This window comes from Manihot esculenta, chromosome 7 (assembly GCF_001659605.2).
Source record: "Manihot esculenta cultivar AM560-2 chromosome 7, M.esculenta_v8, whole genome shotgun sequence".
Taxonomy (NCBI): Eukaryota; Viridiplantae; Streptophyta; class Magnoliopsida; order Malpighiales; family Euphorbiaceae; genus Manihot; species Manihot esculenta.
This window is the reverse complement of record NC_035167.2, coordinates 2,255,524-2,271,251: the sequence shown is the minus strand read 5'-3', so window position 1 is coordinate 2,271,251 and position 15,728 is coordinate 2,255,524. Positions and strand designations below refer to the sequence as shown.

The following is a 15,728-nucleotide window of genomic DNA, read 5'->3' as shown; positions in this document are numbered from 1 at the left end:
ATAAATAGATGCTCTATATATACAGTAAAAGTCTTTTCACAATACAGTACTCAATACAAGTAGAGTATTTTCCATCAAATAAGAGTATGATCCTTAAGAAGAAGATGATGAAGTTCATCGTAGAGCAAAGTGTATAGTTGATGTATTTGTATTGTATTTATGTTAGTATAGATGGTAGTTGTATTTGTACGGTAGCTGTTAGTAAGTGCACGTGGTTTGCACATGACTGAGACTATTATAAAAAGGCTTGTACATATATTTATGAGAGATTTACTATTTAGTCTCTAGGTCTTGCTATTATTTATAAGTCAGTCTTTGTATTTTTAAAAATTTATTAAAATGTCCTTACCTTTTGCGTCTGTTAACAATTTAGTCCTTCCATCCAATTTTAATCTATTTTCCATTTAAAAAGTTGGTAAAATGATTGAGAAGAAATTAAAAACCCAAAATTGTCCTCTCCCACAATTTTCCTCTCTTAAAATTTCCATCTCTTCCACTAGAAATATAAAGAAAAAAAAAACACTTGATACAGAATATCTCACAGCAAGGCAATGCAGCTCAATCAAATGTTGATCGGCACATTCCTTCACAAATGATGATCATTCTACTTAATGCCCATATGCTAATCGCGAGATAAACTATGGTTTACATACAGATGTAGATTTATCCCAGATTCAAAAAGCAATACATCAACTAATATTTAAACCCCAAATCTAAATAAAAATAAGTATAATCACTCAAAATTTTGGATTTAGAAAATCAGAACATGAAGATCCTCTGTTGTAGCAGTCTTCGGATAGTGTGATTCTTGCTTATGTGCGACTAGTAGCTAGGAGCTAAAACTGAAGTTAGGGTTTCATCGTGGATGTTAAAATTGATATCTAAAGATCTAGTGGAAGCGTTCATTTGCCCGACTTCTGCCAGAGGGTTGTGATTAGAGATTAAAAGAGAAGTTTTGGGAAAGTAAACGACCTCAAATTTATCAATTACAATGAAAAATTGCTTCTACCACCCAAGAAAATTCCCTTTTCAGTATATTTTACGAAACTTAAGGTATTGTGGCATGAGCTAAGATCAGCGGATGTGTTACCATCATGTACATGTGGTGTCTTAAGTTCAAGAGAATAAGGGTTGAAAGACCAAGCCTGCTGGATTAAGCGATCAAAATTACGGTTAAGCAACTCTCCAATTCATGCAGAATATTATACAATATGTCAAACCTATTTACAGTTGAATTTCATGGAAGAGAGCAGTTGCATTTTGCTGATATATTTCATTTCGAAATTAAGTAATGCTATCAAGAGTATAACAAAGCTTACGAGCTCTTGGCAGCTGGGCCTTGCACTAACAAAATTAAATTGGAAGAGTAACCTTGAGTAACCTTTCTCAGGTGCCCTCGTCCTAAAGTTTATTGGCTCAGTGAAGCATTGGCAAGAGTTTAAATGAGATGGCCTGTGAAAAAACATCAAACAATAGTAGCTCAAGAGTTCAATTATCCTCTTTCTAAACCCCAGGAAGAGGGAAATTCCATAAATCAAATGCCAGAAGCTGCATCACAAGTTTCTTTTCCTACCACAAAAATAAGGACTCAAAACTTTCCTCATCCTTTAAACAAAATATGAAGGAAGACATGAACTTCATTGAAGAGATTTTACAAGAAAGCATTTCCTTTGAATATTGTCATTACAAAGTATGCATATCCAACAGGCCCTACATATCCTTTAACTACATTTCACTCCACAAAGTGGATACTTCAAATGGACCAGATCAGAAGTGGAGCACACAAATTTCCTGAATTATAATCACCTGAACATACAGAAGGGGCCCAAAATATGGAACCCCACAAGTTACCACCTCCTGTGAGTCGGCTTGCATGAATTTGTGATTTTCAGCAACGACTACCAGGTGCGCATGAGGATATTAATTATCAAATGAAAAGGGGCAAGAAACAGTGGAAAAACAATTTGTGCAAATCAGGCAGAGAGATGGGATGAAGACTGGAGCAACTCGGCTTTACCCCACTCGAGGAGAAAATAATGATGGTTAATGTGGCAGCCCAAGGTAAAATGGTGGCACAACAAATCTCTGGTTAATGCATTTATCTAAGTGCGGAGTGGACCTGTCACAGGATCTCGGCCAGAATTAGCATCCTTATATTTCAGGGAAAGATTTGCAAACTGGGATTCAATGTCCCTGCTGTTAGTTCGGCGATGGCTGGAAGATGGTTGCTGCTGTGGCTGTGGTTGCTGCTGTTGCTGATACAAGGTTCGTAGCCTTCCAATTTCTCTCTCCAAAACTTCATGTTCCACTGAAAACGTCCTCTAAAAGTTTAGCATCCATGAAATAACCCAAAAAGCAAAAACAAAAGCAAAATCCATTTATGAATGATGATGAACTGTTCATTGTGCAGGATCCAATCAGGCCTAAATTTCAGCAATAGACTGGCCTAGTCAACACAATAAATATCTAATATATTTTATTCAATCAGGCAATCCTGGTTGGGTCAAGCCATAAACATATAGCAATCTCAAGCCTGATCCACCTTTCGACTGGGCTGGGCCTCGATTCAAGGACTCTAGCTAGAGCAAGGCTTTTATTCAGGCTGGGCTAGAAAGGTTCCCAAGCCTGTGAACAGATTCAAGGATAGGCATTAGGCAGATGTGAGATTTCCTCATAGTGATTTGCCTTTTTCTTTTAATAGCTTTATTTACTATACTAAGAGGTTCGAGAAGAACAACACTTTCAAAGAGGAAACAATGATTTCAGGAGGCAGAAAATCATTTTCTAGCCCTCATGGGGACCAGCAAAAAGTGGAATAAGATTACAAACCCACATGTCCTAACTAGCCAGTACCCATCTACTCCCGAACCCAATCCCCTCCCCCGATCCCCACCAAAACAGGGAGAAACAACTTAAAACTGTTTTCAGATAGTGGAAAACTGAACAACTAGTTTTCTGGCTCTGCATTTGGAAAACTACCACATGTAAATATGAAACTCTTTTATACTTTTCTTAGCAAACTTTTTCCAAAAAATTACTCCAATTTTCTGTAAGTGAAAAGCCCCCTATACTCTCAGGAAAATCTATGCCAATTAAACAAAATAATCAGAACGAAGACTTGATGTATACCCCTATTTGATATTTGTAGCTAATTAATTACAAGCAGCAATAGCTTAGTACTTCATCAGTTTACTTCATTATTTGCAGCAAAGAATAATCATAATATGAGTTTCTTCTAGTAATTTTAATCAACGAAAATATAGGTGTCATACTGTAATGTTCTGTCTGTTCTGTCCCATACCCTCAGTATTCTTAGAAGTGCAGAACAACAATGTCCACTCGTGTATGTGTATGCAGAAACACATGTCAAACATGCACACATGTCAAACATGCACACATGTAAACTTAAAGAGTATGAATAAGTTCAAACATAAAGAGGCAAAAGGCTTTGCTTCTCAATCTGAAAAAGCAATGAAACTAAGCCCCTTAATGAGCGAATCAAGGCAAATTAAACAAGAGTCAAACCGGGACTGGTTTACTCTTCCATTACAAATCTTGCAAGTTATGTAAGGCAAGGCTCAATGCAACTTCATAGAAACTGGACCACGTTATTTGACAACAACTTTCTTGAACTAGAACTAACATCAACCTTACCCTATCCATTACTAATTTGCCAAAAAGAATGGCACTATCATCTGACAAAAGGAACAAATTGTCAATAATTTCAGTAGCAAGAAGCAATTCTTTAATGATACCAACAAGCCAAAAAATATTAAAGCCTTCCCACAAGATGGTAACAATTTCCAAAAAATTGTACAAGAAGAAAAGAAACCTATTTCCAATATTTTAGTCACAGGGACAACCTCCTATTATGGACCACCAGAAGTAAAACTTTAATGGACCTCTTCTTTCAATTTCTATTCCTCTATGCCAAGGAAATGGATATAATTCAATCTCCATCAGATCATCTCTGGTCATTCCCAAACTTTTTCTATTTCTACATATCAAGTTCTTCATACACTGGATGATGCAGTTCTTAACATTCTCTCTTCAAATGACATGAATCCTTAGGCAAATACTGTGTAAGGGCACAACTAGAAGCATGCCCTCTTGCCTCAAAATCTTCCCACTTCCTTTGCAGTTGTACCACAAGCAGTTGTACCACAGTTATGTTGAACATGGTTTTGGTGGATGAAGAGTGGACATGAAGTGGCAAAAAATATATATATTATTCCTTCCCAAATTCTGTTAACAAAATTTCTAGTGATATTTAGGGTGACTGAGTCGGAAAATGAAGGCCTTTTGGAATTTTTTGAGTCAAATGACAAACAACAACAATAAGTAAGCTTTTTCTTTTTCTTAGAAAAACAACTAAACCTTGATCCCAAATTAATTAGGATAAGCTTTACGGGTCCTCCATCGCCATTCTGCTCCGCTAGACACCAAATCCACATTAATAATTACAAATGACAAACAAGATCAGCTAAAAACATACCACATATTCTACTCAAATAAGCTTCTCGCAATGAAACTACTGTTTGAGTGAATCACATCTGAGTTTCCAAGTAAAAAGTGAAGGGCAATAAAATAATATTTTCAACACCTAAACAAGAAGAAATTGAGAACTAAACTCACCGTATTTGATAAGCTGCTCCTGAGCTAAACTTTCCAAACGTTGCTTGAGAGCTTTATTCTCCATGCTTAGAATAAGATTTTGCTGGTTGAGAAATTCAACCTGAGCTGAAACTTCAGATCCTTCTGCCTGTGGAGTACAAGATAGAAATTAGAAAATTAAACTGGTCCAAGCGTTGCATATTACATAATTTTTTTAAATTAAACTCTAAAACCACAACCATATTTAGCTTTTATAGATCACAAATACTTGCCTGTAAAGCTTGTACATTCCTTTCCAGCTCAGCAATGTACTGAAGTTTCCGAACCCGGGAACGTTGAGCAAATTGTCTACATTAGATAGCGGTTTAAGTTTTAGCATCATATATCACTGACCACTTTATTCCACATCATACACAACTTTTCAATTTTACATATTTGTGTATTAGACTATCTTCTTACGAAACAAATTTCTAAAGTAACTACCACATATGAGTAAGAGGATGTTCAAAAAAGATTGAAGAGAACAAATTAAAGTTATAGGACAAGCCCAAACCTTAAGGTAGACATGTATGCTTAACAAAAATACAGAAATCTTATATAGGATAGGAGTTCATATTTTCTCTTGGAAACATCAGTTATTCCCGCTCATGCTTGAATGATTTAAATCATAGCTTATCACATAGGTCAAGACTCAAAACTGGCATGCAACTCTATGATATTCCAATAACGGAAAATTACTATTTGGTGCTTGTTGTATTAGGAAACTCCTCAGTCCCTTAATTTTAGAAAATACATTAAACGCCTCTGACATTTTAAAAAATTTACTAATTAATTTATTCATTAATTTTATCCGTTAAATATTACAAAAAAGTCTAAAATGCTCTGAATACAAAGGAACTAATTGTAAACTTTTTACAAAACTGAAGGATCAGCAAATGAGTTTTTCAAAATCACATAGCAACTAATGAGTTTTTCCATAGCATAGGAACTAAATAATAAATTCCCTTCTAAGAATGAAGGTGCATCAAACATCTGTCTAAGGATGAGAAGACATTAATGCAGCAATCATGTGCCTTGACCCATACGATATATAAAAGTAATATACCAAGATAAGAAAAAGATACAGGAAATTTCAGGAAAAAAAAAATTCTATAAAGTTCATACTGTTTAGCACGTTTTGTATCAGTCTCTAATGCTGAAGACCTAGCATGAGAACCATCCTTTCTTTCAGATGATTTTTTTGAATCATTGGAACCAGATTCAGCTGAATCTTGCTTTTCATTCAAAGAAGTTGGGACACCATCTGCTTCCTGTGGAGTACATGATGACCCCAAGCTCTGTGAAACAGCATTCTCCCTTGCAGAAGGAAGTCCACTTGGAGAGGTTGCAGCATTCAAGGATGAATCCCAAGACCTATTTTTTTGTTTTTTCATGTTAACGTCAGCATAGAGAAAGTTTTGACGAGCATCATTGTGATAATCAAAGTCTTGGGATCCCCAAGAAGGTTTTGACATCATATTTTTGTATCTATACTCATCCTGTGCAGCATTGTCTATGTTAGAAGCATTAGCTACATCTACATATGCAAAGGAGTCGCTGGATGAACGCCGATGACCTCCTCTACGAACAGGTGTCTCTGGCTCATTAAGGAGATCATCAAGCCAGGAAGGTTGCTCCTCTAGGAGAAGTGTCTCAGAGGATGTTCGCTGGTGATGACTGTTTCCCTCTCTAGGCCTTTGAACAGCTTTTGATCCAATTACACCACTGGGCATATAATCAAGATATGATGGGGTAACACTAGGAAAAGGAATTTTTGGAGGCAGTAATGCATGCTTTCCAGAGTACATATAACTTCTCATATTTGAAGACCCCTTCGAATTTGCCATGGCTGAAAGAGAACCACTTCCTGCCAAAGAAAATAACAAGAAAATAACAAAAGAAAAGAGGGTTATTGAGAAAATGAGGCAATCTGAATGATGGAATTACTATCTTTATCAGTATATCTTCATTTCAAAACATTAAAGGGGCATCAACGAGAGCATTTCATAGAAAGGATCTGAATAATTATCAAAAAAAAAATTTAAATTTTCCAAATCAGTACTCTTACAACTTGACAATATTATCTGAAAATTTGTCTCCATGCGATTAAAGTCCAATAACAAACACAAAATAGCATGAGATTTGTCCACCTAAGTTCTGATTATCTCGGTATTTTAAAGGTAGAAATGTGAGTAATAACAAGCCAAATCAACACCTACAGAAACAAAGAACACGCAGGACCTATTTAAGCATATCCATTCTATATTTGCTCATAAAAGAGGACTTAAAAAATTGCTATGGTATAGATTCACTACTGATTATCTATGGGATTTAAGTAATTCTGCACTTTCCTCACAAGGTCATTCACTAGACGTTAGTGAACCTGCAATGTTAGTAACCCATGTGCTGCCTACCTAATGTTGAGCAAAACAAATTATTAAATCAACATAAATAATATTATGTAGACACTAAGTTTTAGAAGTGATTAGGGTTGTGTGTGTATGTCTTTTTCCACTTTTGATGACCTGGAAACTGTAGTGGGTTTCCCAATATCCACTCACAAATTTAATTTTTCCAATAATCAAACCAAAAAAGGTCCAAAGTGGTTATTCCATCTAATTTCTCTCACAAACTGCAATCTATGGATTCTTTTTTTTTTTTTTTTCAGAACCTTTCACAACGCTCATCCAATAATTCTATGAAAATTTTCAGTCAAGTAAGAGTTGGATCCAAGCACTGTCCTATAGAACCAAATTAACAACACCTACCAGAAGTTTGAGCATAATCTTAACAGATATGGAAAACGCCAAGTCTCTAATCCAACAGGAGAAAAGAAATCAGAGAAAAAGTAAAGCACATGTACTCTAGGGTCTCACAAACCTTAAGCTACTAACAAAAACGCAAGCTAGAGAAGAAAGTAAATTCAGTTGAGTGTATGCTGATATTATCCAGGCCCAGAAGGAGAAAAAATTGAGGAAGTATTAAGAAAGAAAGGAAGAAACCCACAATTCAAATTTGCAATTTCGACTATTTCCCACATTTCCCAGCAAACAAACAAGATAGTAAAATTCAAACTGTCCAAAATCAGACGTAAAAAGAGATGTATTATCCAAAACAAACGAGAGATGAGTACAAATTTAAAAAATAAATTAGTCAATAAGCTAAACAAAACATAGCAATGCACGATAAAAGAGCTTAACAAAATTAGAATCTAAGCTTATGTTAACAAATTAGAAGCAGAAACTGGAACAGATTCGTTTTGGAACAAAAAAAAAAGATGTTTTTGCTTAGAAAGATATAAAAGTTTGTACCTTTTATTGATTGAGGAATTGAGATCTCGAAATATAATTATAAAAGGAGAAGAATCGAGAGGATACTTTCTGCTATCTGTCACTCTTTCTTAGGTTAACGACGCCCCTTCACTGTCTCTGCTTCTCTCTCTCTCTCTCTTTCTTCTGGTTGAAGACTATGGGTTGAAAAAGGACTGGAATGAAAATTTAATTAAAAAAGATATAAAAATCATATTCTTTTGTTTTTAGTTCATTGCTTCCAGTTTTGCTTTCTTACTCTTTCAACCCCTGTAAAACTCATTATTTTCACATATACCCCTCTCTCAAGTATATAATGTTATTTTCAGTTAAAAAAAATTTAGCCTTTTAACTTTTTAATATATTGAAAAATCTTAAACAGAACAAATCATCCTTTTCTGTAGAGTGAATTTTTTTTTTTGCGGGTAATTAAATTATTTATTTGATATAATTTATTTTGTAATAAAATAATTTAAATAAATTTTTATAAAATCATACAAAATTTCATTTTATATTAAATTAAAAAATTAAATTTTATTTCATTTTAAATAAAAAAACTATGAAAAAAAATTACATTAAATTATTAATTTTAAATTGACAGTAAATAAACTAATTAAATGGAATATGATAATTTCTCTCCATTGAATAAAATTTAAAATATATATATATATATATATATTTTAAGACTATTAAAATAATAAGACTATAAAAGATATTGTAAAAATATAAAATTTAGTCTTAAAAAAATAAATTTAGACAATACAGTTCAATTATAGTATCTGTCAAAATATTTAAATATTAAAAATAAATCCCCTTTTGATATCGATGTGACTTGATTATAATCGAAACAGCAAAAAAAATTAAAATTTACAATAAAAAAGACAATTATTTCACTGCATAGTTTATTAGGTCAATAAAAAAAATTCTATTGGATGATAAAAATTCAAAAATTTATATTTTTTAAAGATTATTATTTAAATGTTTAATTATAATTATAACAAAATTGAAAGAATGGGTCTCATCTTTCAAAATTAAAAAAAATAAAATTATAATCATGAGAAAAGGTAAAGTTTTGAAATTTTAGATATAGAAAAACATTTAATAAAAAAATAAAATAAAATGTGAGAAAGATATGAGGGGAAAATAATTTTGGGTTGATAAAATAGTGGTCCCTATGCATAAGTACAAGCTTTTCACTTATTGTAAATTGCTAAATATAAAGGACCAATGAGGTATTGGGCAGCTTAGTTGTCAATAAGGATTGGATTTGGATGGTTCTCACTTGTCCAAATAGATATCACAAATGCTAATAACAGTCATTTTTTCAAAAAATATTTATTTAATATTTTCATTTTTATTAATTAAAAAATACAATAATTAATAATTAATTAAGGAAATAGAAACTAATAAATAATACAATGAATATATTTCAATCAAAAGTATTAAATAATTATTTTAAAAACATGAGCATTTTCTATTTTAAGTGAATTATAATATAAAAAGTAGTTTTATTTAGAATCAGGATTTGGTATTGAATTTAAAATTGAACTCAACTAAATAAATTAAAAAAAGAAATTTTAATATTTATAAAAGTTGAATCAAGCTTATTTTAATTAGAAACTGAATTAAATCAAATCGATCCGATTTAATTCAATTCAATTTGATTGATTCGAATTTTAAATATTTTTTTTATCTTTTACACTTTATTTTTAATATTTTAAAATTTAATTAAAATATTTTAACTTTTGATATTAAATTAAAATATTTTAACTTTTGATATAATATCATCTGTATATTATTAAAAATAATATATTATTATCACTAATCAGTTCAATTTGATTATTTTAATTTTTTTAATTTTTTCGGATCAAAATCGAACCGAATCGAAATAATCAAAATTTTTTAAATTAAAAACTAAACCAAACTGAAATGAATAAAAAAATAAACTAAATGTTCTTGATTTTTTCGATTTAAACCAAATATTATTGGCTCTACTTATAATGAATGAGTTAATCACCTCAACAACCCACACTAACAAAGATAATTAATGGGTAATTATCATCTTAATAATATCATTATTGTTGGCTACCATACAAATTAGGACAAGGTGGGATTTCTTTTTCTTAGAGTTCTTTTGAGATTAGAAGGGAAAATGATTGGATTATCTTAATCCCAAGTTGAGGAAAGGGTGACTTAATTAGACTTAAAGTGTGAGCAAGCTGTTTAAAAAATTATAATCAATAAATAAGTGGAATAAGCCAACCAACTCCCACAAATACTTAATAATTATTATTATGCTAAATGTTCAATTTCACCATATACTTATTAGGAATGTTCAATTTGGTCCATTTTTTAAATGTTTTTTCTAAATTAATACAAAATTTTCAATTTAAGCTTACTTTAACCTCAAAATCAAAATTTTTAGACTAAATTTCTTAATTTTACCAAAAATTAAGAATATCAAATTATGATTTTTAAGTTAAATTTATTGATCTCTAATTTAAATTAAAAACCATGAACATCAATTTATTGATTTTTTTGATTTTTTAATTATTATGGCTCAGGACAAAATGGAGGTGGCTTAAGATAGAGTCAGAGAAACAATACCCTCACAGCTCTTTTAAGTTTGCCCAAGTCCAGCCCTTCCTCTTTCCTTAAGAATCTAAGATCTTCATCGTCTCTCTCTACACTACTCTGGTGCATATATTTGATCTTCTCTCTTCCAATCTACAGCAGCAGACTCGGAGTATCCTTACTAGTTTATGCTACAAAAATAGAATCTGATAGTCAAATAGCTCCAAAAATGTCTATAACATGCACAGAACCATGTATCCATCCTAGCCTGCAACACCTGCACATCTTCAAATTTATGCTAAGCATGTATGCCACTCATAAACGTCTTGCTGCCTATACCACAGTGCTTAATTAGAGTAAAATCTAACATCTCAATTCCATCAATCCATCCAAAGAATAATTAACCTCAACCAGAAAAGAAATTTCAACATGAGATGGTATATTTATTAATCACAGCATTAATGTTGAGTATCATATGAGAAACAAATTGAAAACAAAAATCTACAGGTTTCACTTTCCTGAAATCCTATTTTTGATTTTTCAATGCATTTCATCAAGAGAGAGAGAGAGAGAGAGAGAGAGAGAGCATTTGATACAGCTTGGAGGCACCATCTCCTAAGTATACACTTCAGAAGATTTTATCATTTGCCAGCACTAATAAGCAAATTCTTGTATGAATCCCAAATATGTGGCGCATGATATTGTTGAAAATGAGCTGGACTTATGAACCAAGCAATTTCTTCCATCTAGCATATCCTAGAACCAGCAGGAAAAGTAAGAAACATGCTGCAGAAGTAGCCCCAACAAAGTACCCAAATATCCCTTGTATTTCATACAATCGACAGGGGATATTCATGCCAAAGAACGATGCTACTAAGGTATCCATTGTTATTGCAAATGATGCAATAGTTAATGTAAGCTGAAGTTGAATGAGCTCATTTCGCTGCTGGTCAAGTTGGATGTTGACATAGTCTTCTGTGTCATCAATATATTCACGAACCTGTATGTTCAATAAAGCAATAAAAAGAAATATATATTCCAGTTACCTTAAATGATATCAACTAAGTAATTACAGTAACTGAATTTAATAATTCCACACTGTAAATAATAGCCAAAATACTTACAGACAAGATCTTATTACGTGTTCCATCCAACTGCATAAAATATGCTTCAAGCAACATCTCCAAGTCCTCCACATCATTTTCACCCAAAATGCTGCCAGTCACCAAACTTGCACTGTGACTAGAACTAAGTCGGCGGAGAGGAGGGGCAAAAGTGATAATGCTATTTGAAGCTGCAGTTCCCAATAAAGCCTCAGATTGCTGATTCTGGACCCACTTCCTCGTCAAATATAAATCTGCCATATCTTCATTATCATCTAATAGATGTTCAATTTCATCCCTCACCTGAGATTGAACACATATAAGTTCTTAGTAAACTACAACAACAATAATAGTAAAGCTTGTTCAGCAGTCTCAGCCATTACACCCCACGAATTCTTGTTTTTCCACTTAAATAAATTTAACACTTTCATAGCAAGCTGCATCTCTCCAAAGCATCATATAGTAAATCATAATTTTACATAAAAAAAATGTGCATAATTTAAGAAATACTAATCCACTTAAGTACTAACCTGAAGATTTTTCAAAAAGGTAAAAAAAATGTGTAGCAGACTTAGTTAAGTTTTAAGACATTTGCATGAGTTTTCAAATGTTAAAACAAATACAGCGGAGAAAGCAAAACGTAGCAATAAGTAATTGCTCAATTAGTTATGTATGGCAATATTAACTTATTAAGATGTATCAACAGTTCTTGCATGCCAATAGCCAAGTTCAAATAGGCACTTTCCAACATTATGTCCAAGATAGGACTACCAAAGGCGTTCCTAAGCACCTGCATTCTTGGTTCTAAGTTCCTGAGAAAAAAATTACAAAAATTGACATATGTGAAAGAAGGCAACATGTTGCTACCGAAGGCTTTCTTAATTTATATCATGACAACATATCTCTGCATCAGGACTAGTAATTCATTGAGATGCCCAAAAACTAAGTGAAAAGATGTACGCATGCTTGGACTATTTATTTATCAAGATAGCAATAATGCCAACTGCATGCATGATCCCCAGATAATCCCTAAGAAACAAAAGAAGAAGATTCTGTCTGGACAAAGATCAAGATCCTCAGGTCACAAACCACATACAACACATGGAGAAAAAAAAATTATCTATTGGAACTACCAAAGCTTTCACTAAGACAGATATTTACTCAGAGGCTAGATCAGGCAATTTTCAGAATCAATCCACAAACACCAAATATGGGCAATAGAAGGTTAGAGTATAAGCAATAAACTTTTATGTATTTTTCACAGTTTGTTTCTAGAAATGCAAGCCGCAGCTTCCTGCTAAATAGATGTATAAATTAGACGCCCAAACTAGAAAAAATCCAAAAATCATGGATGACGTCAATGACTGTTAGACAAAGCAAGAGATTTTGGGTGCATTTCAGAGGAAGATGTAGATGATAGGTTATTTCACTTCATATTTATGGATGGGTTGGCTGGCAGACATCATAAACATTTTCATTCTTTTGCACATCAAGTTTCATTTTCATCATTTGATTGCAGCATAAATAGTGACATACTGAACAACTAGGTAAATCCAGGCAGGTATAAGAACGGAGAAAAATTAATCCACACCACCTTTTGCACACGTGCAAGAAGACGTGTGAGATTGCTTTTCAAACTTCGAACGTGTTCAAGATTCTTGGTGCTAACATTCCTGGCTAGTTCATCCAGAACAGGATAAGCATCTCGCTCTAGGTCTGCCACATTGGAGTCCAAATATGTGCAGACAACTTCTAAAGCGATTTCTAGAACCTGAAACTCAAATGGAAGCTCACACTGCAAACCTTCAGCGGCTTCTGTTGAATGCACTTCATTATCTTGGGTATCAGTGTGACCTGCTTCCTGGGTATTAACTGACCTTTTAAGAGGAATTTGTTGCCTGAGCTGATCCACAAATGGAAGAACCTCTTGGCATAGAGGATCCAGAATCAGGACTTCTTCAGCTGTAACTATGGCCCTTATAAACTCTAGATTAACAACCATGGCTTTCTCCCTGGCTGCAAAGAGTAAAGATAAAATCTGAATCCATTTTTTTCACCATTATCACTGACCACATATATATAATGCCAAAAGATAAACTAATATTGAACAACAAAAAGCAAAATGCAAATTTTGATTCAAGATAACAGACATCAGAATGTATTGAATTTGTGATTAATGGAAAAAAAAGCAAGTAAAAGATCTTGGCATACTGAAGGTGTGAATATATACAATAGGAAATATGAAGTCATGTTTAATACTTTTTATAAAAAATTGTTTTTTGGCCTAATCACTAGCTCCTTCATTAAGCCAAAAGTCATTTTGTCAGACATGAAAGACACAAGCAAAGATGATAGTAACCAAGAGAAGGGTCAAATTGACTAGCATTAGTAGGTCTAAATATAAAAAGCATACTTGAAATTAGAAGAAATTAGTATTAGTAAATAGTGAACATCGTGTGCCATGTTTGGTCTTTTTTTCTTTCTTTTTTTTTATGGGTTTCTTTTTCTACACAAATCGTGTCATTTCTCAAAAACCTGAACAAAATTTGGTAAATGAGATAATACCTCATAATGTTGAAAATGTAGCAGTCAAATAAATAATATTAGTAACCCAAATGCACCCTTTGATTTTCTAGGCAGAATATATTTTAAAACCACGTACAAGTTAAATTCCAGATGATGCAAAGTGATTAATCAAATCATTCAAGGAAATAAATTGTAGTTATTAGTTCAGACACATAGTGAGTATGAAATCAGCTTATTTCGCAAATTTATAAAATATAAGCCATTCCATCACCTTCTAGACCACATAAAACTATTAAAACTAGAAAATGTACGGAGAAAGGAAATAGCTATATCAAAACTCAATAGAATTTCCACAGATCATCTAGGAAGCGAAATCTAATCAAACATTCAATTTCATTAATGTATATGTTCCATTAACAGGCCAGTATGCTTGCTCTTTAACGATTACTTTGATCAGTTTAGCAAAATGTTTTAGAAAATATTGTCCCTTCACAGGCCTAATATCAAACCATAACTCTTTATTCTTACCACAATTTCGCAACACCCATGAATAAGAAATAATAATTGATAACTCCAAGCAAAAATCATACGAAATCTACACGATCAAATTACCAAGAATATTGGACGAATGGGAAAAGACAGGGCCAAGAATCCTCAAATCCCTAGCAGGTATTGCCACACGCTTAATGATTGTGCTTTTGTCACATTCCATCAGCTCCGAAATCCCAAACCTATCAAACCTCATCCACAGCCTCGCCCCTACGGCCTTCTTCTTCGTCTTCGCCCCGGTCCCCGCAATTAAACTATTATTGTTATTATTATTATTATTATTACTCCCATCAGTCAATTGCTGCGGCGATGATACTGCCCTCAACGGTGGAGGAGGAGGAGGGGTCAGCACAGGTGGAGACGGAGGCCCCGACTTCTTCTTCAGGCGACGCCTGGAGCTCTTAGAGAAAATAGAGGACCCCCTTCCCATTCTCCGAATTTGATTTTTACAGAAATTGTATAAAGGTGTTTGTATAGAATTTCTGGTGTGTGGTTTAGGGTTGTGGGATTACGGAGCCATGGAGAAGGGTGGCGTAAGCGGTGGTACTGGTGGCGGACTGATGGGGCGTCTTCCACTTCTTCTTCTGCTTCTTCTTCTTCTTCTTCCTCTCCTCCTGCTTGCTCCTCTGCCATAAATGCCTTCTTTTTGTGAGATTCCTTCCCTCTTCCTCATATTATAATAATTAATTTAATAAAATTACTATATAGTCCTCCTGATGTATGCCGAAACTGATAAATTAATTTTTATATTTTAAAGATAGACCAGATTCATTTCTTTATTATTAAAACTCAATATTTTAATTTTTAAAATTTAATTTTATTAAAATTATAATGAATAATTATGAAAATAATAATTTTATTAAAATATTAAAATTTAAAGATTAAAAAATAAATTATGAAAATTTATATTTTTCACATTTAATTAAATATTATAAAATAATTATAAACTAATAAAACAGTTAAAAACTATTTAAATTATTAATATCCACAAATATGATTTAAATAATATTATAAT

At 32.8% G+C, this 15,728-nt stretch overlaps 2 protein-coding genes across 2 annotated transcripts; both read right to left on the bottom strand.

Annotated features, from left to right (window-relative positions):
* Window positions 1-1,619: 1,619 nt before the first annotated feature.
* On the bottom strand, window positions 1,620-8,137 carry LOC110619645 (uncharacterized protein At4g06598). The gene is made up of 5 exons (XM_021763170.2): window positions 7,965-8,137; window positions 5,779-6,520; window positions 4,887-4,962; window positions 4,636-4,762; window positions 1,620-2,308 (listed from the first exon to the last, which is right to left on the bottom strand). Exons 2-5 carry the CDS (start codon window positions 6,498-6,500, stop codon window positions 2,103-2,105), a joined length of 1,131 nt encoding a protein of 376 aa, XP_021618862.1. The 5' UTR covers window positions 6,501-6,520; window positions 7,965-8,137; the 3' UTR covers window positions 1,620-2,102.
* Window positions 8,138-10,953: 2,816 nt separating this feature from the next.
* On the bottom strand, window positions 10,954-15,371 carry LOC110619439 (magnesium transporter MRS2-4). The gene is made up of 4 exons (XM_021762883.2): window positions 14,777-15,371; window positions 13,233-13,654; window positions 11,660-11,941; window positions 10,954-11,535 (listed from the first exon to the last, which is right to left on the bottom strand). The coding sequence occupies exons 1-4, from the start codon at window positions 15,141-15,143 to the stop codon at window positions 11,257-11,259; spliced, it is 1,350 nt and encodes a 449-aa protein (XP_021618575.1). The 5' UTR covers window positions 15,144-15,371; the 3' UTR covers window positions 10,954-11,256.
* Window positions 15,372-15,728: the final 357 nt, after the last annotated feature.

Coding starts and splice junctions, on each gene's coding strand:
- LOC110619439 (XM_021762883.2), bottom strand. CDS start 15,143: ATGGGAAGGGGGTCCTCTATTTTCTCTAAGAGCTCCAGGCGTCGCCTG. Junction 11,942..13,232: donor TTCTTGCACGTGTGCAAAAG/GTGGTGTGGATT, acceptor GTTCAATCTCAG/GTGAGGGATGAAATTGAACA. Junction 11,536..11,659: donor CACGTAATAAGATCTTGTCT/GTAAGTATTTTG, acceptor TTGAACATACAG/GTTCGTGAATATATTGATGA.
- LOC110619645 (XM_021763170.2), bottom strand. CDS start 6,500: ATGGCAAATTCGAAGGGGTCTTCAAATATGAGAAGTTATATGTACTCT. Junction 4,963..5,778: donor GATACAAAACGTGCTAAACA/GTATGAACTTTA, acceptor TATCTAATGTAG/ACAATTTGCTCAACGTTCCC. Junction 4,763..4,886: donor GGAATGTACAAGCTTTACAG/GCAAGTATTTGT, acceptor TGTACTCCACAG/GCAGAAGGATCTGAAGTTTC.